Here is a 24,717-nt window from a genome sequence, read left to right on the forward strand (position 1 = left end):
AAAAAAATCTTACGAGCTAGTACAACTAAAACTCCTCTTCACCTTGCTTTGAAGAAACAGTATGGAAAGTAAAATTAGGTCTCAATGTATTTTATATGTTGCCTGGACTTCTAAAACAGTGCTGGATTGCTTAAAAGTGTGTAAGTCGATGTCATTTCTCAAAACTTTTTAAAAGATGCAGATGTTGGCAACTACTAAAATATTGGCATCACGCTTGTGTCTGCACAAAATTCTACAATGCTCAAAACCACGTGCTGTAGCTATAAGTGTAGTCCTACTTCAAGTGAAACTCTTTAGTCTAAATATTTTTGCCATCTTTGAAACCAGTTTTGAGAGTCATCAAAAATCTGCAGTTTAAGACACCAGACGCATTTCTTAGCAGAGCCTTCCGGTGCCAACATGTTGGACCAATTCAGTAAAACATGCCATACATTATAGGACTGCTTTATTTGAATTAGGGGATACATTCCACAATAGTGGAGTTCAAAAGCCAGACATGGGCTCTAGGTTATTATTCATACATTGGCGATGGATTCAAATCTCGCCTTTGTGGCTCAGTTTGGCCAGCACTATAGGTTATGACAAAGAACAACGCTCAAAGACCCAAAGCAGTTAAGATTACAGTCTCAATAGCTCTGAGTTATACAACCTTCACAAATGCAAGACAGCTGGTTGGAAGAGCCTTGGACTGGCACATCAGAAGTGAGGGGAAGCTTTTGACATGTCTTTAAGGATAGGGCTTCTGACTTGATGTTGTTTACCGTAAAGGCTAGCTCTTTTCTTGTCATTTAAATATATTAGTAGATCATAACTAACATATAGGATTATGAACTCTATCTGCAAATGAATCTTGGTAGATAAGTGACCAGTCACAGAAGAAAAGCCATTCAGGTCCAGGAGCACATGGCCTTCCTCTCTAGACGCAGGTTGGGCCATCTGGCTACATCTACAGACTTAAATGGCTAAAATCCAATTCTCTACTCATAGCTGTACTCTTGCCGAGAAGAATTTATAAAGCTTGGGATAATAACTTGGGGGAGGAAATGGTGTGCTTGTGAAAATAACACTTAGAACTTAAATACAATTTTTGAGACTTGTGTCAAGAGTTAAAATATACAATAAACCTGCTAGGTAAGTCATAAGACCCACAGAAATACCGGCATAGGAGATGAAGTTTTCAGTCTCAATTCAAGTATGATCAGATCATGTAGCTGAAGAAAATGCTCATCATTCTATATTTTTTGAAAAACTGGTCTTAATTCTTAAACTGTTCCTTTCTTCATTTGAAAAAGTTCACCAGTCAAGATATACACATCACGGAAGGCCACTTACAGACTCTCATTTTAAAGATAGTCTTAATTTTCAAAGGGCAGTTAGAACAGAAAAAGATGATTCACCGTTCTAACTCAGGACTAGAAAGGTGAGATCCTTACGGCGAAGGCTCATAAAAGATGTCGCAGGAGAAACGGATCCTCTCAAACCTTTGGTACTGGAGCAAGGTTGGGGGATGAACGTGACTCTTTAAAGCCAAGCAGCCGACGCTCGAAGTCGTGTGGGAAAAGCAGCCTGTGCGTGTTCTGTAGCCAAATCGTGAACGCACATTTTTGTGTGACGGTCCTGCTCAGGAAGCCAGGCTCTAATTAAGATCTTTCACGAGGGGGGGCATCCAGAGTGTGGGAACACTTCAAATCCCCTTCTGTGAAGACATGAGACTGTCAAAGCTTAGGAAGGCCCCAGCTGTCCGTGCAGATGGAGGTGGGGTCAAGGGCCCGGAGATGGTGATGCTTGTGCACATCAGCGCGACCTAGCTGGGACACAAGGGGAGGGTTTTTAAAGGTGGGATCGAATAACAGGCCAGTGGCATCCCTCTCAGCAGCTCAGACCTCTTTCTTCTCTCCACTTTGGCTCTTTGTTGAGTCACTTCCATCAGGCAGGGTTCCGTAGGATAAGCCATTTGAATCTGGCTGTATTTTGTCCAACATTTGTTTCCCTGTGGAGATAATAGTCACACACAAAAAAATCTTTTGTGCTCTTAGAAAGGAATGCGTCTAATAATGTTTTCTCCTCTCTCTAGGCCACATTTTAGTCCCTTTTTATAGTGCTCTGTCGTTACCCTCTACACAGAAGAGATCAACATCAGGAAGAAAGGGCCCTGGAACTCTGTGTCCCTTGTGGTGACCACATGCTCTCCACAGGAGACAGCGGGCTCCCCCCACACAGGGCCTCCTCTGCGGGGCACGGAAACTGGGCTGGCTCGGTCAAGAGATGAACGTGAAGCGTCCACTCATCTCCACACCTTCCTTCCCAGTGTCCTTTCCCCTTTTCCGTGTTTGGTCTAATGTGTGTAACAACAAAGAAAAGCAGACTTCCACAGCAGCTTCTAAAAGCTGCTGCTGATCCTGTGTATGGGGCTTTGTGAACTGGAAAATCGAGTTAAATGGTGTTTTCTACCCAAGAGCTTCTGACCACAGAAGTCACTCACAATGTCCACCTTTGCCACCAGAGCCAGTTCTGGCCTGGAATGCTCTTAGGGGATAAGAGGGCCCAAGAGGGAAAGAGAACACAGAGCTCCTTAGGTCATGTTTTCTCAGTTGTAGGGATGAGGCGTTAATGGCTTTTGCTTCAAAGTCGGGGACCTAACAGAATGGGAGAGGAAGCTGTCAGATCATCATTACTTCTGTCTAGAAACCCATAGGTTGCCCCGAATGCCTAGCAAAACTGGACATACTGAGTAGGCTGGGGAGGAGGTGAAGATACAGCCAACTCTTGGCTTTGTTCTGAACAACGCTTCTGCTGTCTACATGACAACAGCAAGTTATTTCCCAAGGAGAGTGGAGGACTGAAAAGATGGGGGGTGTGAAATGGATCGGGATGAAGAAGGCAAAGTGGAGGGGGAGAAGCTCTCCGTGTTCAGGTGACCGTGAAGGATGTCCCTTTCGGCCCCACCGTGCACAGGCTTCTGCAATCTTTTCCAGAACGATGGTCCTTACCAGTCTAAGCTCCTCTCCTGGGATGTTCCTTCAAAGACTCTCCTGGTAGCCATTCCCTCCTCCTATCCCCACCCTTTTTCAGTTTCAGGAAGCACAAAAAGAAATTTGCAACATCCCCCAAATCAAGAAAATGAGGCCAGTTCTTTTATATCCCCAGTGGTCTGTGCAAAACTGACGTTCAAATAAATGATTATTAACACTGACAGTTAAAACGTTGCCTCTGGTTTCATTGTTAAAAAGACATTTTCTTGAGGATAAAAATTATGTTTTATATTAATTTTAACACCCCAATAATGCCAGCAACTACTAATTTATAAGGATCAAGTTTCCCATCATAAGTAAAGAATATACAGTTTTACCCGGAATATTTCCAAAATCAATGTAGGACTGCGGCAGATGCTCCTTTTCTCGATTTCTTGTGACCAAAAACACACCGAGGAATGATAGAAAACACCTGTAAGAGTGATATTAATAAAGAACACAACACTGAAACAACCCGTGGTGTTAAATACCAGCTCCATAGTCTACATGATGACATAAATTCCACTGGTTTTGTTTTTCCTGTTTCTCATGGTAAGCTTCTAGAACTTGTCTTAATTGCTGCAGCCAATTATATTTTTTCCCCAGAACCAAGACCTGGGCAGCTTCCAATAAATCTCTGCCCCAGGTTTTTACCATCTGGAGGCTAATTCTGGCTCTAAACCCTTTGGGTAGACACTAGGTCTCATTTTCTATCCATGCATGCCCAGACCCATTACTGGCATGCAACATGAGCAAATATATATATATATTTTAATTTTCTAAGAAATTTAATTGTCCTTGGCCATAAGAATAGTCACAGTTTCCAGATCCTAGAAGTTTAGGCTTGCCCAAGTATCTTATGAAATTGGATTTTCAAGCTAGATGGTTTTCTATGCTGAAAATAGCCTGGGCTCGAGTCTGCATAATGGCCATGCAGAACACGAGATCAAGAAGCAGCTAAGCATGAATGGAGTGCCAGTCAGATCCCGCAGACGATCTGATACATGGACGATAGTCGGTCCACGGTCTGCTCTCTGTTTGCAAGAATGTCAGTGACAATGCCTACCAGATCTCTAGAAAGGGTTGAAGATGGGCACCCAGACACAAGAAAGGGATACTTCCAATCTGAAGTTATTAGGTCCAAAGCTAATAATCTGCCCTAGACTTAACATTTATTCTAGGGGATCCTACAGGCATCCGTGGTTCCTGGCTGGGTTCTAACCTAGAAATTTCCAAGAGCGAGGCAGGTCTAATTTAGCAGAGAGACATCATGGAGTAGCTACAACAGCCAGTGGTGGATTTTTCTAGACCATGGCTGGGATTGAAAATCCCCAGGTTCAGAAGCCTCAGAGAGAGACCCAAATTACCAAGTCAAAGACATGGGGTCCTGTGGAGGATCTTAAATGAAAACTAGGTTTCTTTTAAGAGCTCAGGGAACTAATGTTTCTTATATTGTCTTCCAATTTTCTATACCTCAGGTAGAATGCCAAAACCCACATAAAAGTAATAGGATTTCACATTCCTTACTTATGAGACATCTACTTACCCAAAAATATATATAAATACAGTTAGAAAAGCTGCACCATGGAACTCCTGATAAAATATGATACCTGTAACCAGAACAAAAGACAAATGTGATTTTAGGGAAAGAATACATATATACTAGCTACATGGTTTTTCAAATTATGGTCATGTATTATTTTTTCTAAGGATAGTTACCCTTAAAATGCACGTTCAGTAGCTTATGTTTAAAAATATGTGCATGCCACACTTCTATTTTTCATGATTTCAAAAAGAACACAGATTCGTAGACTTCATATGATGTATTATTATTCTAAAATTAACAGAGTTGACATAACTTTTGGAAATAGAAAATACCTACCCAGTCTAGGATTTGTCCCACCAGAACAGGCAAGGAAAAAAAAAAAAACCTCTAGTGACCTTTCCCACCTACACTTTTAGGCCAGGGGTCAGCAGGCCTGACCTGAGGCTCTGGGGCCTGGGACACAGCATCTCCTTCAGCTCAGCGGCTGGCCACCCAGGCTGACACTCTTGGCAATGCTCCATGCACACTTACGCCCCAGAGGACACGGGAGCCATTTTCTCCAGCTCCGTTTCTCACTGCCGACACCCTCTTCTTTTGCTTCCTTCTGGTCTTCCCTTTTGGGGAAAGGAAAGTCTGGATGTGTTATTTACTCTGATAAACTTGTCTTCTCTCCTTGTTGATCCTGATGACGACCTCTTGGTCTAAGGTCCCAAAGCCTTCAGAGAGTTATTCTTTTTCAAAGGTATCTTTAAGGAGTGCCTCGGTGGCTCAGTCATTAAGTGTCTGCCTTCAGCTCAGGTCATGATCCCAGGGTCCTGGGTTCAAGTCCCTGCACCAGGCTCCTGGCTCAGTAGGAAGCCTGCTTCTCCCTCTCCTACTCCCTCTGCTTGTGTTCCTTCTCTTGCTATCTCTCTGTCAAAAAATAAGTAAAATCTTCAATTAAAAAAATAAAGTTATCTTTAAATGTTGTATCACATGGAGTTGAATTTGTGTGTGCATGTGTGTGTTTGTGTGGCGTTAGCTTGGCTCATCAGCCAACAAATATCTGTTGAGTTCTGCATGCCAGCCATTGTGCGAGGTGCTGGGCCTACCATGATGGACAAGACAGAGTCCTATGGCCAGGAGTGCTCTCACAAGCCTGCCTCCTCACCTAGAGAATAAACTTTGCCCAGGAAGAAGCCACGTCCAGTTCTAAGAAATACTGGTTGAGCAGATGAACATTTTGAGAGCATTTTTCCATGTTATGGCATACTTCCTTGTAATCATTTTAACGTTTCCATGTTATTCTAAGCAGATGCACCATAATATTCATTTCTCTAAGAGCATTTTAAGCTGCTTTGAATTTTTTTTGCTTTAGTCAAGTAGCAACAAACTTCTTTGTACATATTTCTTTTCCTCCTCAGTATTTTAGGATTTGTTTTCTGTTATTGCTGCTTAAAAAAGAATTTCTTTTGTAAAGAGTAGAAATGACTCTTTAAAAAAAAATGTGTAGTAAAGGGATACCTGGGTGGCTCAGTTGGTTAAGTGTCTGCCTTCTGCTCAGGTCATGATCTCGGGGTCCTGGGATGGCCTGTTTCCCCCTCTTGCTCTGACACCCCTCCTCCCTCTCTCTCTCTGACAAGTAAATAAATAAAATCTTTTAAAAAGTTTGTAGTAAAATACAAATAGCCTGAAGTTTACCGTCATAACCATTTTTAAGTTTGCAGTCATTGTGTGAAGTATATTCACACTGTTGAGCAACTTATCTCCAGAACTTTCTCACCTTACCACAATGGAAGTCCATACCCATTAACGGGACAGCTCTGCATTTGCCCCTTTTCCAGCTTCTGGCCATCACCGCTCTGCTTCCCTCTTCTGTAAGTCTCACTACTCCAGATCCCTCATATAGGAGAAATCATACAACACTGGTCTTTTTGTGACCAGCTTCTGTCACTCGGCATAATGTCGTCAAGGTTCATCCGCGTTGTCGCCATGGGTCAGAATTTCTTTTCTTTCTTTTCTTTTTTTTTTTTTTTTTTTAAGATTTTATTTATTTATTTGACAGAGTAGGCAGAGTAGGCAGAGCAGCAGGCAGAGAGAGAGGGGGAAGCAGAATCCCTTGCAGAGCAGAGCGCCTGATGTGGGGCTCGATCCCAGGATCATGACCTGAGCCGAAGGCAGAGACTTAACCCACTGAACCACCCAGGCACCCCAGAATTTCCTTCCTTTTTAAGGCTGAATCATATTTCCTCATAGGACATACCACATTTTCCTTTTCCACTCATCTACTGATGGACAATTGAGTTGTTTCTACCTTCTGGCTATTGTAAATAATGCTGCTACCACCCTGGTGTACTGATACCTGTTCACGTCCCTGCTTTTGATTTTTTGGGGTATGCACCCAGAAGTGGGATTGCTGGACTGTATGGTGATTCTGTGTTTAATGTCTGGCAGAACTGCCCTAGTGTTTTCCATAGTGGCTACTCCATTTTACACTCCCAACAGTGCGCAGAATTCAGATTTTTCCACATCTTCAGCAGTGCTTGTTAATTTTGTTGTTTTTGTTTTGTTTTGTTTGTTTTGCTGGTAGCCATCCTCATAGGTGTTAAGGTGGTATCCCCTTGTGGTTTTGACTTAGGTTTCCCTAGTGGTTAGGGATGTCAAACATCTTCTCATGTGCTTATTGGTCATTTGTACATCTTCTTTGGAGAAATGTCTATTCAAGTCCTTTGCCCAGTTTTAGATTGGGTTATTTGGGTTGTTGGTGGTGGTAAGCTGTAGGATCAGAGACTAGAAACATGTTTCGGACTCTTGGTAAAGACTGTGAAACGGAGCTCCGGGAGGGCGGCACCGTGCCGCCCAGCTCCACGAGTACACCTGGGATAGCTTGCTGCTACCAGTTAGTGCAATAAAAAGAATGAAACAGAAACTCTACTAGTTTGCAGGCAAAATATGGTACTGAGTTTTAATCTTAAGCTAGACTTTTCGATGGGGGCAAAAAGGGAAAGTTAGTCAAGAAGCTTCACCTCCGTTCCACACTTCAGCAACAGCAGATGAATGATTGCTCCCAGAAAGTTCCAGCCTCCCTGACTCATCAATTACTTGGTGTGCTGAGTATTGACATTCCAACCCTGTTGGTCCTCCTACAAAATGTTCTTTTCAAGGGAACTACATTTTTTTACACATCTTTACAACATTAATATTAACTATTAGGCTGTCTGTCATGCCTGTAACTCTTTTTGGCCCTATTATTTTTTTTCTTCTAGTAATTCTAGGGCACACAAATGTGCAATCTTTTATTACTTTCTTCTGTCAACAAGCATCAAATGCTAAAAAAAAATCAGATGTCTTGCTATACGATCTTTCTTTTAAGTTTCAATTTTAGGAAATAAAAGAAAGGCATCAATTACTCTTAAAAACTGCCCACTAGCAGTCACATTGTCTGCCATGAAATAAGAAAGATGAGCCAATTAGGAGACCTAATCCTTAACTGCTTCCAAAATGCATACATTTTGCTTTGGGAAATGAACGTCCAATCTGAGAAGGTAGTAAATACATCCAATAAGCCAGGCTACATAAGTACTAGACTTAGGAGTGAGATACTGGTATCTACTGTATTTTGATTTGGATCAAGTTTCAAATTTACGATTTTTTAAGAAATATATATATATATATATATATATATATTCAGTAATACCAATTGTCAGTAAATTGTCAGTAAATACCAAAGAACTATAATAGTAGAAAAATAGAGGCCAGAGCTGCAAAGATGGCAGTTTCTATTGTCATCTGCCTGGCCTGCCCTGGAACACCAGATTCAGTTTTGGATTCAGTTTTGGACCCCTCTCTCTGATCAGGGCAGTGAGGGGCATGGAGGGAAGCGTTCATGGGAATAGCGATGTTTGGTTCAGAGAGAAGACACGAGAGGACCCGTCAGCTGCTTTGATTATCAGAAGGACCGGCAAGGAGTAGACTCCTGAAAGCAGAACTAAGATGAGAGTCTCAAACTCACAGGGAGGGTAGTTTCAAGTCCAGGATAAGGAAACACTTCCCAATAATTTGAGCTCTCCAGATAATCCAGAGTGATCCCAAAGAGGACTGTGCTGTCTCCGGAGACAAAGAGCCCCGGGGAGCCTTCACACAAAGCAGAGTGACTGTCCTAGAGGACGTCATGGAGGAAATCCGGTGCTGGGCGGAGGGGAGGATGATGAGAGAGACGTGGCCTACACAATTCCTCATAACCTGAAGATTCCTCGAGTGTGTCGTCTACCCTGAGAGAAACTTGATGGACGCCTGGTGTGGGGGTGGAGTCACCGAAGGGTAGGAGACCAAGGCTCACCTGCAGTAATGGCACTGGTCGTAAAGAAAAGATGGTTGACCGGCACCACCATCGTTGTGTCGTAGAGCTTCGTGGCTTGACTCAGGAACCTAGAGCAGAAGGCACTGACTGGAGCTCTGGCTTTAAGGAACGCTCAGCAATAAGTTAACAATAACATCAAGAAACGCATGTCCTTAAGCTACAACTACAAAGGGAGAGGAAGTGCAGTAAAAGGGCATTTCCAATCAGCAGTCATAGCTTATATGCATCTGATGGATGAGATCAGATGTCAGGTTTTATGGTCTGTTTAAACCAACAACAGTAACAATGAAAAGCAATTAATCATATTCTGAGGCCACAGAAGTTTGAGTTGGAAGCAGTTCAAGCTGCTGGACCAGTATCACACTGGAGCTGATTCATGAGGATAGACCCTAGAATCTGTTAAATATCATATCTGGGGAATAGTGTAGCTATCCATTGACATGCCACGTGCCAAGAAAGAAGATGGAGGAGTGAGGGAATGTTTAACGTTTCGAAAACAATGCTCAGGGCTCCAGCTGCAGAGCACATGTGGGAGCTCGCCGTCTCTCTCTGGCCACCAGTGTGATTCCAGCCCCCACCAGGAAGTCGTGCTGCCCTGTCACTGACACCAACTGGACAATTAAAAAAAGAAAAAAACCCAAACTAAAACGCTTAGGTCCTATCGTAGCACAGTTGAAAAAAACAATGTTTGTGGATAGAGCCCAGGTGTACCTGAGAGGATGTGTATACACAGGTGTCCACATGGACACACTTACATATATGCACAAATCTATGAACAAACACTGCCTCGGGCGGTTTTGCCCAGTGGCCAGTCCTACAGTTGGAGTGCATTCACCGCAGCTCCATCGGGGCAGGGGCAGGGACTAGAAGAAGGGGGATGGGAGTGCGGGGCACCCTCCCGTGTGCCTGCCACTGAAATTCATACAACCAGTTGAAAGATAACGATGTTAGTCACGAAACTTCAAGAGATACTCTAGCTCTGCTGATGAACTCAAAAGAAGGAAGGGAGCTGAAACAAAGTAGCAAGGGTCAAGCATGAGAAACACACTCATTCCCGTAAGGAGATGACAGAGGAAGCAGTGACCGAACACTGAGTTTCCCCAGTCCTTGCCCATGTCTGACCCGTGGAGGTTAGACTTGACTGCAGGTGCCCATGGAGGGAAGCTCTCTCTTCCGGAGGGTAGGCTCTGATTTCCTGGTACCAGGATAGTGCTTTTGTATAGCATTTTGGGATAAACAGAAAACTTCCTGGCTGTCTAAAGACAGCCTCTGCAGGCAAAGGCATAATCACGATGTGAAGTGGAGGAGAAGTGACTAGAGCAGATGGAGGTGGGGGGAGAGAAGAACAGAAATCGCAAAAGTTCCATGTCACCACTATTAGGCCCCAAGAGAAACATAAAACAATCATTCCGCGATCCCAGGGGTACAAAGAAAATTCTGGCCAAGCATGCAGGGTTCTGGGGAAAGGATTTCCCTCCCGGCCAAATGTCTGATTTTGTCCATCCCTGGGCAATTAATGAGCCTGAGCTAGGGATGAAGGTGAAGGGTTCATGCATTTCCTATATTTAGAATGAAATCCTGGCTGTGGACCTGCCCCTCTGATTTATTGCTAATGACAACCTGCATATGACGGATATTAATTACAAGCAGAAGAGCATCAGGAAAGTATCAAAGTGCACTTCGCTAGATTATGGCCATACTTTAGAACTCACAAGACATGAAGGCAGGGCTCAGTAAAAGCTTCTTATTGGGCATGAAGGAGAAAACAGGGCATGCTGGCTGAGGATCAGCTGTAGACCCGGCACCCTTAGAAACCAGTTACACTTCATGTTAATTATCAATGGACGCCAATAAAGATTAATGCTCAGAGAAGCCCTGGAAGGTTGAAAGGTGAAAGTTCTCAGAAGCTAACTTACTTGACTTGGAAAACACAAGACGCGATCATGATGATAAACATGATATAGAAGATGGGGTAAGTTAGCTGCATTTTCTCCGTCACAGAAAAAGTGATCATGCCGGAGACGGCTTTTACCGAAATAACAGTCAGTGAGGCTGAAAAAGAAAACAAGAAACACACACACAAAAAACATTGTTGAGATAGAATGACACAGAACTACCTCCCGTTCGCACAGTGGAGCCGTCGATAACCCCCATTAGGCTTTCGGAATGCAGGCTCGCGTGAGGCGGTGGTGGGACGGGGCTCCAGACGACCGGTAGCTCTCTCTAGAAGCCGCGCTGGACCCTGAATTTGCTTAAATCAGCTAAAGATGGGCTGTGCGAAGGGGTGCTTTTTATCTTTGCAGCAAGATGCTTATTTTCCAGCCCCAACTGTTGAAAGGATGCCGCAGAGGTTATAATTACTAGGAGATGGGAGAGTAGAAAACAATGAAGTGGGGACAGAAGAAAAGTCAGACAGTCCTTGTGACACGGAAGGGAAAATAACTATTAAACTATACTGAAAAAAAATGAAAGCCAAACAGATGAGAAAACTGGAACGTGGAAGTCAGTTCACTCTGTGAGTTTACTAAGAGTTGTACTGAGTCTCCATATGAGCCTTTTTGTTCATAAATGTCTAGAAGTTTCATGAAAAAACAACTTTTTTTTCTTTTGACAAAGATGGTGGTAGGAAGAGGGGCCAGAGCTGAGTATGCATTTCTCCGAGTCAACCATAAATCTAAGATTTACACAAGCAACGTCTGTTCTCTATGCTAAAGAGGTAACTATCTGTAGGAGAAAAAATTTTTCATAGGTTCCAAATAGCAATGAAGTGACTTGATAAGTTTATAATGTGAAAGCAATGAAGCATTTTCTAGAGGCACCATGTCTCTGTAGGAAGAGACATGTTTTCTTTTTGTTTTTGGTCATTTAATGTTGCATGTAATTCCATAACTTAGCTGAAACCTACAGAAATTTAAAACATGATTTTTACATGAAATCAAATAACTGTAAGTCAAAGGCAATGAGAAGGAGAAACATTATCTTTGGTGCTGTTGCTCTACCAGGTCATAATATATCTGGGCTTTATCCCTTTAAGCTTTTGAATATTATATATATATATATATATATATATATATATATATATATATACACACACACACACACATGTATGTATATGCATATACGTGTCTGTGTGTGTGTGTGTGTGTGTTAAAATAGCTGATGGCTAACAAGGGAAAGCCTCTCATCTCCTTTTCAAAAAAATGAAAATATATTTTAATTTGAAGAGTACTGGGCATACTTCCAAGTTAGGCATTTTCTTTCCATTAAAAGTCATAATTAACAGAGGAGAACAGGTGATAAATTCTAAAAACAAACCCCTAGTCTGAACAAAGAGGCCCTCCCAACCAGGCCCCTCTTCATCTTAAAATGTCTTTTGACCTCATCGTTTTACATGTTTTCTACAGATTATGACAATAGTCATACTTTAGCTAATCCAGGAATTTGAAATATGGACTGTGATGTGTGTCATTTGATGGTTTAAGTTTGTAAGGTTAGCTTTTGAGGGACCTTGGCTTCCTCCTCAACATTTTGCTTAAAATTAGAGCACAATGTGTGTATGGCCTTGTGTTCTGAACAGCCAGGTTTCCCAAAGGGATCATTAATGAGAAGGAGTTGAACACACTGTTCCATTAGCCTCACGACCTCTGGATTGCATAGGCCCTTCAAGGTCATCTAATTCAACTACCATCTGATGTTAAATTATACTTAACTGTAAAACAAAAACAAAACTAGACTTCTTTATTCAACAGCTACACCAGCTATCGGTTTGCTACAGTTAATCAATGTATTTTCAAAGCATGTACAGTCATCAACTGATTAATCACTCTTTATTGGAACTCTGCAAGTTACTTCAAGGCTGGTGACTATTTCCATTTTAGTTTCGGGTGGACATGTGGTTAATGAGGACAGGTGAAAATACAAAATTTAAATGCATATATATATATATATATATATATATATGAATATAAAGTGTTTATGTATCTTCTCTTTTTATATACAGAAAAAGAGGCTAGGAAAAATGCTGGAAGAAACTATATCCAGACACTATCAGTGGTTATCTCTAGGCACTTGGATTATGAATAATCTTTAAACTCATTATTTTGGGGCACCTGGGTGGCTCAGTGGTTTAAAGCCTCTGCCTTCAGATTGGGCAATGATCTCAGGGTCTTGGGATTGACCCCCCCCCCCCAATATCAGGCTCTCTGCTCAGGGGGGAGCATGCTTCCTCCTCTCTCTCTGCCTGCCTCTCTGCCTGCTTGTGATCTCTGTCTGTCAAAAAAGTAAATAAAATCTTAAAAAAAAACCACCCTCATTATTTTAAGCTATAAAAGTTTACATGTTCCTTTAAGAAAATTTGGAAAAATGCAGAAAAAGCCTGGAAAAAAAGAGAAAATCCCCTGTAATCTCAACACTCATCCCCAAATCATTTTTAACATTTGGGAGTATTTCTTTACAGCTATTTTTCCATCTCTATGTATGAATATATTATAATATATGAATCATACAGTATATACTATTTAGGAACCTATTTTCCATTGCCATTAAGTATTTTCTATGTCATTAAATATTCTTCTAAAGCATGATTTTCATTAGCTGTGGAGTATACCTTTCCATCAATATATACTTTATCTTGGCAATTCCCTATTTTTGCATGTGAAGGTTGCATCTTTTTTTTTTTTTTTTCTTTTTTGGTATTAAAAATGAGGCTGTGATGAATATTCCTGAACATAAATCTTTACATACCTCTCTGCCAACTGCCTAGGAAAATCACCTAGAGGAGACTTTGTTAACAGCTGCTGTTCCTCTGAAATATACTGAAATATGCTGCCTTCTATAGAATACCAGTCACACTCCATCATACCGTGCGGCAGTGCTCAGTTACATGGATTTTTATATGTTTTCTTGATGGGTCTCTCCATTTTCTTAATTCTCAACAACAGACATGACAGCCGTGCTGTCTTTACCTGACAGAGCTGACCTGCGTTTGAAACCTGGCCTTCTCTGTTCCCTCCTACTTCATCAATTGCTCCTTCCAGAGACTTTCCCAAATGCCATCAACATCTCCTTATTAGAGCCATTAATATTTCATTTATTAATTTGGCTTCTCTACATCTGAGTATGCAGAATAGAGAGAAGGACTTCCAAGATTTCCTAGCTTCCTGATGAGCCAAAAGCATTCTGCTGGGAGTCTTAAGATTCCTTTAAGGAAGAAGACTGCAGCCACGGGTCTGGGCGCTACCCACCAGACACCAAATCTCTTTCTTCCCAGTAGCCCTCATTTTCTCTTTTCTTTTTTAATTCATTTTTTAACCTGTTACACAAACAATAATGACAATAAAGTAAAAAAAAAAAAAAAAAAAACCACCTGCCTACTGCCTCTCATTCATTTCCAGCGTACGCCTTGTGCATGCTTTTAATCACAACAGAGGTAGGCATGCAGCTGTGTGCCATTTTTTTGTTTAACCTGACACTCTACATATTTTTCAAAGCTGCTGCAGGATTTTCACAATCACTTCTTTCTTGTAAAAGTCATTGCTGATCATTGTAAAATGCCCAGCCAGCACAGGTAGGCAGAAAGCAGAGTGGGTGTCTTTTTCCCTTTTCTTACTGTAGTGAGAACACTTCCTGGCTTTCACCAATGGGTGTGCTCCAGCTTCTGGGTTAAGAGAAATAGGTTTTTTCCAGTGTCACAGAAGCAGAGAGGAGAATGGTGATGGTCGGGGGCTGGAGTGGGCAGAGAGGCAGGCAGAGAGAGAGGAGGAAGCAGGCTCCCTGCTGAGCAGAGAGCCCGATGTGGGGCTCGATCCCAGGACGCTGAGATCATGACCTGAGCCGAAGGCAGAGGCTTTACCCCACTGAGCCACCCAGGCGCCCCTGCATTTTGAATTCTTTATTAGGAATGGATATTAAACTTCAGCATGTCTTTTCAGCATCTATTTACATGATATTTCCCTTCTGAGTCATTTACATGATGAACTATGTTAATGGATCTCTTAAGGAACCATCCGTTCATTCCCGTAATTAATTTAGTTAACTCAAAATGTTTACTTTGTACTCACTGTCCTCAGTTCTAGGTAATTATATACAGGGTAACACATGACTAATCTGGTGGGGGAGATAACTAGAATATAAGCATATGAGTAGACTATGCAAGTACAAATTACTATAAGTGTTACAAAGAAAAAGAACTAGTTTCTTTAAGACCACTTGGTGTTAAGTGAAGAATGATTTTCCTTTCTGGATTCTACCTGCTAATTTTTTATTAGAGACTTTAACATTAATATTCAGTAGGGAAATTAGTCCATGGTATTCTTTATGTGTGCTGTTTGGGGTCAGTATTTATACTGATTATACAAAAAAAAAAAAAAAAACAGGAGCAAACTTTCTTCTTAGGTTCTCAAATAGTGTGAACAGTATCAGAATAATCTGTTTCCTAAAGATTTAAAGGCCTGGGGTGCCTGGGTGGCTCAGTCGGTTAAGCGGCCTACCTTCGGTTCAGGTCATGATCCCAGCGTCCTGGGATCAAGTCCCACATCGGGGAGTCTGCTTCTCCCTCTGCCTCTGCCTGCCACTTTGCCTGCTTATACTCTCTCTATCTCTCTGACAAATAAATAAATAAAATCTTAAAAAAAAAAAAAAAAGATTTAAATGCATTACCATCTAGGTTGAAAGTAAAGTACATAGTCCTATTATTTTCAGGATGTAGCTTCTATTTGCTCCATAGTTATTTTCCTTTAAAAATTAACAATTTAACCAAGTTTTCATATCTGTTTTCAATTTTATTTCTAATTTTGGGTATTTGAGATTTTTTTCTTTTTTTGGTCTTACGGAGGATCTATTTTAATGTCTTTTAAGAATAGATTCTTGGGTTTATTTATCAATTCATTGCTTTTCTAGTCGCTATTTCATTAATTTTTACATGTATTAATTGCTTCTTTCTGCTTGCCTCAGCTTTACTTCAGTGTTTTTCTTCCCTAACTTTTTGAGTGGAATGCTTGACTTACATTGTAGCAATGAATTTCCTTCTGCATACAGCTTTCATCATAAATTATAGGTTTAATACTAAGTGTTTTCATAATAATTTTAAAAATACATGCTGCAGTGAAATCTTGGTTTCTGCTTGGGCCCAGCTGCAGTTTAAGAGTAGTGTTAACGTTTCCAGATGTTACGGTTTTACTCATTTCTATTTTTGTTATTATTTTGTTTTTCTTTCACTGTGATCTGAGAATGTGGTCTGTACTATTTCAGCTTCCTGGAATTCATCAAGGATTTCTTTGTGGCCAATTATACGATTAACTTCTGTAAAAGTCACACAGGCATTTGAAGCAGGTGTATGGTCTGCTTTCAGGATTTATTTAGAGTTCAACATTAGATCAAAATTAAGGACTCATTCCTCTATTTTTACATACCTTTCTGTCTACCTACCTTCCATGAGCTAAGAGAAGTCTCCTACTCCTGTCCTATTTCTGGGAATGTAGTTTTCAAAAGAGCTGCTGTTCTAGTCTCCTGAGGCCTCCTGGTGTTGGCGTCTCCCCCTCCCAAGCCCTGGGCCCACCCTGCTGAGCAGCTAAATACTAATGTGGGGCCTCTAGGAGCCTCTGTTGCATTTAATGCTCCCACCTTGGTTTTAACTTAGATCGTCATAGTATGGCCTTCTGCTTTCTTTTACTTTCAAACTGAGTTACTTTTTTAGATGATTGTTCTGTATGAAGCCAAAGTATTTAACAACCAGCAAGGGGCAGTTAGAAAGGGCACTATTTCTACATCTCTCACAGATCTGAACCAGACAACACTGGCTGAATCCAATTTCAGAATCTTTATCAAAATCAATCTGGGAATTTTTCTACAATCCAATTTGGCAATCTTTCTTTATTATTAGGTAAATGTACTCCATTTACATCTACGATCATAACTGATGTGTCAGATCTTAATATGGTTATCTTACTTTCCTATTTAAAATTTCCTTAAAAAAATAAATAAAATTTCCTTGATTTTTTAAGTATTTTCCTATATAATGTACATTTTGTCTCTTGTTTGCTTTTGTTCTCCCTATCTGGTACTTTGGAAAGAAACAAATATAGAGTTCTTTTTCTTTTCATTTGATCAACAGCATACTTAAACATAGTATAAATTTGTTTGTACAAGGAACTATCAGAAATACAAATCTTCTGATTCAAAGGAGTGAACTAGTTCATGAAATGGAAAAAAAAAAAAAAAAAAGAAGAAAAAAAAAAAAAGAAAAAAGAAAGCTCCAGCCCTTCCTTAACATGAGGGCTGCTACCTGTCCCAGCGGTATAAGCATAATCATAGAGTCATAGCAAACAACACATGACGCATGGATCGTCTTCTCTGCAAAGAAGAGGCAAAAGAAGAATTATAAATAATTTTTAAAAGGTAATTTTCCAATGATTAGTGAAAACTCCTAGTGTTGATTTATATTGTGTGTGTGTGTGTGTGTGTGTGTGTGTGTGTGTGTATGAGAGAGAGGAGGAAAGGACGTAGATTTAAAAATACATGGTGGGCTTATAGAAGCAACCGTTTTCAAATTTTAGAAGGTGCCTCTGGAAAGAAAAGGAGATGGGCAGATCAACAATGAATGAAAGAAATGTTGTAGTTAAGAAAATCATACTGCTTACATTTACATTTCTTATTAGCCATATTTTATTAAAAATTTTTTTTAAACCTATAAACAAGATAGGTCTTGATAAATAATTCCTGATACAAAAATTTCAATTGGGATGGTTCATATGTTCCTCTTTTAATAATTTTCAATTATATACTGAGAAGAACAATCCTCAAATTGTTAGAGAGCAAATAAAATTACCAAGAAGTAAAGATCCTTCCATAGGTTTTTAAAAGAATTAAACAGACCAATTCTAGCCATGTGACACTCAAAATAGAACTTGCATAATTGAGACTGGGTTTCTTTTTAACAGATCAGAGTTCAAAAGTAGAAACGATGAGAAAGGAATAGAATGCTTGAGTCTCTTTCCTGATTCTGTGAGGCTCGATTAGAGGATTAGGAAACAGCGCACGTCCTTACCTAGAAGTGCCACCAGGGTTAGCAGAATCACCATGTGCTTCATTCCCTTTCTCTTATGGAAATACAGCAGAGTGCAGAAAATTAATATTTCTAAAATCTAGAAATGAAAAAAAAGGATGAAAAAGAGTAAGCTGTAAATTATTTTTACGAAGTCTTCAGAATGCCACACTTCTCTTTCTGATTTTGTGAGATCTGACGATGCCTGGCATTCCTGAGGACAATCATAAACATGTAAGAACAACAGAAAGAGCCTCAGCCATCCAGACCCAGAGCTCTCCCCTCTTCGATATGCCAGTGACCCTGAGATGGGCCGGCCACTCCAGTCTCTTTTATCCAACTATCTTCTAGGCATCTCCCCATGCGTGTTTCATAGCCATATCACACAAATATGGGCAATGCTAAACTCCTGAGTGCCTTCCTTCCCTACCTGTCCCTCCTGGGGCCTTCACCTCCACCCAAGAATGGCATCAATACATACCTCGTTGCACCAGCCAGTAACTCCTTCCCTTCCCCGACTCCCTGTCACCTTCTCTCTAACCACTGCAAGAGTTTCCAACTTCTCTCTGATTCTACTCTTGCCTCTACCATCCAGCCATTAAGCAGCCAGAGGAATAATTTCAAAGCAGAATTTGAATAATGACATATGTCATTCGTACAGAACATATATGATACACACATAAGGTATTTACATAGTGTGTTGAGTAGTCACATGCCCTGCACCCAGCCAGAGAGAAAGAACCTACCACAGCCTTCGAAGTCTCCTGCACACCTCTCCCCAGTTGTACTCTACTCCTTCTAGGATCCCTCCAGCAACCACTCCAAAGAATTTTTGTGTTTACTAGTCATTTTCTTTATAGTTTACTACCTTTTATGTGTTCTCAAATAGCACCTTGTTTATTTTTGCATATGTTCGGACTTCATATGTGCAGAATCATACTTGTTTTCACTTCCTGGCTTTTAACGGTGCACTGTTTATGAGGTCTATCCAGGATGATACACGTAGTAGAAATACATGTTAAATCCAATTATTTCTTTGCTCAGACCTCCTATGGTTTCCTATCCCATTAAGAATAAAATCCGGGATGGCCCACATGATCCAGTCACAGAGGGCCTCTCCCCCCCACACCCCTCACCCCAGTTCTCGGCAGAGCTCAGATGGCACCTGCCTTTGGGGCCCCTGCACTAGCTACTGGAGTTGCTTGGAATACTCCTTCCCCGATCTCCCTACAATGGCTCCTTCCAATCACTCTAATTTCAGCTTAAAGGTCACCTCTTCCAAGATGTCTTCTCTGACTACTCTGATTTAACAGAGCCACCCCTCATCTACCGTAGAGCATTTTATCATCATCTGGACTATATCCTGTTCATCCACTTATGTGTTTATTTTCGGTCTCTCAGACTGGCACACCAGTTCTGTGAGAATGGGGACCTCATCTGTCCTCTTCACCATGGACTTCAGTGCTGGGACACTGTCGGTCACCCAATACATATTTATGGAATTAATGAATAAATTATACTTCATATTTATTATGAGCAACTTGCTGAAAAACAGACCTAATGTCTAATAAACTGAGTGTTCAATAAATATTAATTGACTGAATGTCTAAAATTTTCCTACCCTTAAGAAAACGCTAATGTAGTTTTGAGTTCTCAATTTTATTTTGGTTTTAACGTTTTTCTTTTTTGAAGCCCTTAAGATAACCTAAAGCTAAGCTTTTTTTTTTTTTTTTCAAGAATGCAGGAACCCTGGACTGAAATCATAAATACAAATGCTTACTTTTCTGATGTCAGACAAGTAAAAACACCACGGCTATATATACACATATTTTTTTTAAAGTACTAGAGTTAAGGACTTCACTACATTTAGGTCTGCATTTTACTTATGGAGCCCTCTCTAATTCAACATAAATCTCTACTGTTTCAGTTCAAGGTTTGCTTGTCCCCCCCCCCCCCCCTTAATCCTCTGTGGGCATGGAAAGCAGCAGGACCATATCTTCCTCATTTAAAAACCTTTCATCTCATATGGGAGATTAAGTCATCCCTCAGTCTTTTCCTGGTTAATTAAACTAATTACTTAAACTTTTTCTTATAGGATTTATTTGCCAGGCCTTTAATTTAATCAAATCATGCTGCAAAAGCTATTAAACTCCTATCACTTTGCTTTCCCCAAAGCTGCCATCAAAACGTTGGATGTCTCAATGCCTGTACAGATCACCAACTGTTAACAGAAATATCCCTGTCGGCTTCATCCCCCCGCTTCAACCCCAGGCTTCCATTTCTCACGTCATATGATCATAAACGACTCACAGCAGTGTTAGGGACCCTGTATTCATTGCTGGAGAGAGGAGGCTCTTCCTGCCCTAATGCACAGAGTGTGTTAGTTAAATCTATTAGCAAGAGGATGATTACTTTCAGGAGGAGGTGGGGGAAAATGAGGGTGGTTATCAGTTCAAATATCACATATGACATTTTTCCAAATTCCATCTCTGTGGCTCCAGATAAATAAAACATGAGCTCCTGTGACTCAGAATGACTGTAGCTGCCCTATGTTCTGTCTTGTTGCAAGAGGTCATGGAGCTCCCAGGAAGAAAATATTCAAGCGGCACGAATTCATGCTAGTTTTTTTCCCTGCGTGCAACATTATTTCCTCCTCTCTGAAAATACCAATATTAAAACAGCTGTGATTTCCACAGGCTGCTGTGACCCAGGAGGAGGCTGCTTTGCTGATCACTACCTCAGAGGTCAGAGATAACAGCAGCACTGACAGCAGGCTCACCACTCGCTAAACTTGCATTAATTTGTTGAATCCTCACAGCTCCAGGAGGCGCACACTATTATCCCTGTTTGGCAGAAGAGGAAACCAAGGCTCAGAAGCGTTAAGTGATGTAGGTCTGGTACACAGAATAATGGCCTCCCAAAGACGCCCGCGTTCTAATCTCTGTAACGTGTGTGCGTTACTCTATGTGGCCAAGGGGCTTTGGAGATGTGAGCAAGGCTACGGACCTTGAGGTGGGGAACCTTGAGTGAGTTTGAAGTAATTGTATGAGTCCTAATAAACAGAGAACCTTCCCAGGCCTGGTCAGAGAGAGAGGTAACGTGAGAAAGAATAGAGGCAAGGAATATTATTGGTCTCAAGCCGCTGCGAAAGGCAAGGAAACGGATTCTCTTCCAGAGGCACTAGCAAGGAATATGGCCCTGCCAATACCTTGATTTTAGTCCAGTGAGACCCACGCTGGACTTCTGACCTTCAAAAATAAGACGATAAATCTGTATTGTTTTAAGATACGAAGCTTGTGACAATTTGTTACGGAGATAAGAGGAAACGAATTGAGGTTTTGTTGTCTGACATCTTTCCAGGGGAATAGAATCTTCGGGATGAATTTTCTGAGTTGACTCCGGCTTTTCTGCATGGATTCTCTAATCTCATTAGATTTAAAGGCAATTCACCTTCTTGTTTTTGGCAGTGAAAAGAGCACTGGGCAATGGGATGATGTGACAAAAGAGAGACACAAAATCTCACCGCTGGGTGCCCCACTTGCAGTACAAAAATCTGAGCCCATGTTTACCTCATCTTCTCTCACCAAGTCCTTTCTTGAAAGTCAAGACTTTGAGATGACTTCCTTGAGGGGGGGGGAAAGAGCTCTGCCAAGGCTCTCCTTAGGATCAAGTGAGGACAAAGATGTGGTTCTCAGTGGTCAGCTTTTACTAATTCTGCATAGAGGGGTCTGTACTGAAATGGACTAGAACATGCACCCTGGAGGTGAGCTCCCTGGTTTTGGATTCTGGTTCTGCCACTTAGTTCTTATGGGACCTTGGGCAAATTACCTGCCTCAGTTTCCTGATATGCTGCAGAGGAAAAGGACAGAAGGGAGTCAGAGCTCTGCACAGAGCTCGGCCTGCTCCGTGAGCGTGCATGTATCCTGACGGCAAAGCAAATGAACCTCATGAGATACAGAGTGATGTCTGCGGAAAACAGCTCTTTTTCCCTTCAGGTTTTTGACACTTGGTGGTGGGTTCTGAAGCAACTCTGCTGGAAAGGCTGACTTAATAATAATCAGCTACAGTCTAGAATTACTCCAAGCAATAGCGTTTCGCCGCTGCTTCTGCGGATTTAGTTTTTTGTCCGATGGAGGGAAAGTGAGCACCATGGAGATTCTTTTGTGAAGGATCTTATGTTCATGACCCAAGTTTCCACCTGAATGCTCTGCTGGAAAGTCTGGGTGGGCAAAAGGGCCACAGCCAAGCCTGCAAAAGAACACGAAGTAAATGAGGGTCAGGGCCGAATTGCCTCACTCCGGTTCTGCATCCTGCATAGACGGGTGTCACTCAACCAAAGGTTGAGGTCCTTCGAGGAAAGGACGCCGTGGTCGGCAAGTCTGTTCCCTTCCTAAAGGACCTCTGGCTTTGAACATGTTAACAGAGGTGAATCTCTCAGACAGGGCCATGTTATGCAGCCGCTTCCCTAGCAAGTTGAAGCTCCAATATGAACTTGTTTTTGGTTTTTGACAAAGCAGCGGTTGGGGCCGCCCATCTATGAATACAGGCCGGGAAAGGCCATGTTAGTGGGTGAGCAGAAGATGCATCATTCTTCGCCAGCCCGTTGACACCAGGCTTCTCAAATCCTCTTCCTTCCAGAAAAAGAACCAGCTCAGAGGATAGGCTCCTGGGCTCTTGTTTCTGAGGCCTCCAACTCGTGCATGCCTGAAAGGTAACCTGGACATCCGCCTGGGACAGGTAAGCCTGGAGATGCTATTGGCCTGCTGGGTTATGATTTAATGGTCCGCTTTTGAGAAATGGAAAACTTATCCAGACTTTAAAATATTTTTACTCATGGTATTAGTTATTTGATCTGTCCTGAAAAGCACTTCAGGTACTGCATTTATCCTTGGTGTAATCCAAGAACAGCTGGATGAATGACACTTCAAAGAAGGGTCTTAATGGCCATAATTATGATCTTTGCAGTCATGGTTGGGAGAAACAGCACAGAGACTTCCCCCTCCAAGGATTAAATATTAATTACTTCAATGCTTAACAGATTCAAATCCAACTCCAGCTCAAGATCTTAGCATATAATTGATAACTTCTAGAGTCTTAAGAGATGCAAAATATAATGGATTAAAATTCCAAATTAAGATAACGCAGATAATTCCCTTTAGAATCTACTGCCAATAGTGTTATTCAAATATGACTTCATTGGGGCACCTGGGTGGCTCAGTGCGTTAAGCCTCTGCCTTCGGCTTAGGTCATGATCTCAGGGTCCTGGGATCAGGCCCCGCATCGGGCTCTCTGCTCAGCATCGGGCTCTCTGCTCAGCAGGGAAAGCCTACTTTCCCCTCTCTCTCTGCCTGCCTCTCTGCCTACTTGTGATCTTTCTCTCTCTCTCAAATAGATAAATAAAATCTTTAAAAAAATTAAATCAAATGTGACTTTATTACAGATTTATTTTATGCTACCTTATAAATATCTGAAATTAGTTACATTTGGGGGGTGACATTTATTTTCAAATATACTTTCATTATTTTATAGGAATACGGGCCTCTCCCAGAACTCTAAAATCCCTATTACAGGAATTCTTCTCTAGACCCTGGGTGTCTAATCAGTTGAATGAATTAGTGAATAAATGAATAAATGAGTTTAAGAGTTGACTTTGGAAAGTTGCAAAAAATGCAAGTAATGCCAGAGGGTTTTTTTAAAATGGAAATTTAAGGTTTAATAAAAAGTTGGTTTGTTCTTTTTAATGTTTCCTCTGTTATTAAAACAATATATGTCATCATCAAACAATGCTGTTTATTCAGGAAATTAAGTCTTGATGCAACTTTAATCTCCAAAGGATTCGACTCAGGCTATTCATTTTCTGGTCACAGAGTATGTGACCCTTTTCTTACTGGATTAAGAATTTGTTTTGCCTTGTAGGCAAAGAATAATAACACGTCAAAAGGACTTCAAGTCTAGGCTACTATGAAACACTTGATAAGTGCTTCTAGAGCCTTGGATTTGATTGATGAAATCTGTTCAAAGGTTAGATCTTGTGGATAAGCAGGAGGATTACAATGGGGCAGAGGGGAGGCACAAAGTGTGATAGGCCCAGGGAAGGCTAATCTGAGCTGGAAAGTCTAATCCTAAAGGTTGATAGAGAGCAGGAGGAAGGGAAGTCTTCTAGTACAAAAAAGAAGAGAGCCCAGGGGAGAAGACATTGAGTTCAATTTTTGAGATGATACATTTGAGGAACCTATGAGACATCCAGGCAAGATGAGTCATAAGTGGACAGATGAGAACATAGATCTGCAACTCAGAGGAGGACTGGGAAAGAGGTGTAGGTCTGGATTTAGAGGTCCTCCTATAGGATTATGGGGTTGGCAATGGGATCACCCAAGCAAACCCTGGAAGAGTACGTAGCATGAATAGATTAAGAGTGACTGGCACAAGAGAAGGAGGTGCCCACCCAGAGTATGGGATGGATGGTTAGAGAGGAAGAGGAGAAATAGGGAAAACAAACAGAAATCTAGAAAAGAGAGGGCCTCAAGGAGATGTTGTGTCATGAGTAAATGTTGCACAAGGTTCAAGAAGAAGCAGTACCAAAAAAGCAATTCCACTTGGCAATTTGTGGGTGTGGGGGGTAATCTACCAGATTAAAATGAGTAAAGAGTGACTAGGAGCTGGGAAAGTAGAGGGGAGAGTGGAATGAGGGGAAACAGGACAGTTTATGACAGAGTGTGTAAAGATGAGGATTTTTAAATGATTTTTTTTTTAAAGCAGAGAAACCTAAGTATCTTTGTTG

General features: G+C 41.3%; 1 protein-coding gene across 1 annotated transcript in view; it reads right to left on the bottom strand.

The window, feature by feature from the left end:
* Positions 1-428: 428 nt before the first annotated feature.
* NIPAL2 (NIPA like domain containing 2) overlaps positions 429-24,717 on the bottom strand; it is a 71,447-nt gene continuing 47,158 nt past the window's right edge. The window contains exons 6-11 of the mRNA XM_059394923.1: positions 17,940-18,036; positions 10,813-10,948; positions 8,876-8,964; positions 4,558-4,621; positions 3,350-3,444; positions 429-1,990 (exon numbers count right to left, since the gene is read on the bottom strand). Of these exons, the coding sequence (XP_059250906.1) occupies positions 1,878-1,990; positions 3,350-3,444; positions 4,558-4,621; positions 8,876-8,964; positions 10,813-10,948; positions 17,940-18,036 (594 nt within the window). The 3' untranslated portion in view covers positions 429-1,877. The remainder of the gene's footprint in view (positions 1,991-3,349; positions 3,445-4,557; positions 4,622-8,875; positions 8,965-10,812; positions 10,949-17,939; positions 18,037-24,717) is intronic.

Source organism: Mustela nigripes, chromosome 3 (assembly GCF_022355385.1).
Source record: "Mustela nigripes isolate SB6536 chromosome 3, MUSNIG.SB6536, whole genome shotgun sequence".
Classification (NCBI taxonomy): domain Eukaryota; kingdom Metazoa; phylum Chordata; class Mammalia; order Carnivora; family Mustelidae; genus Mustela; species Mustela nigripes.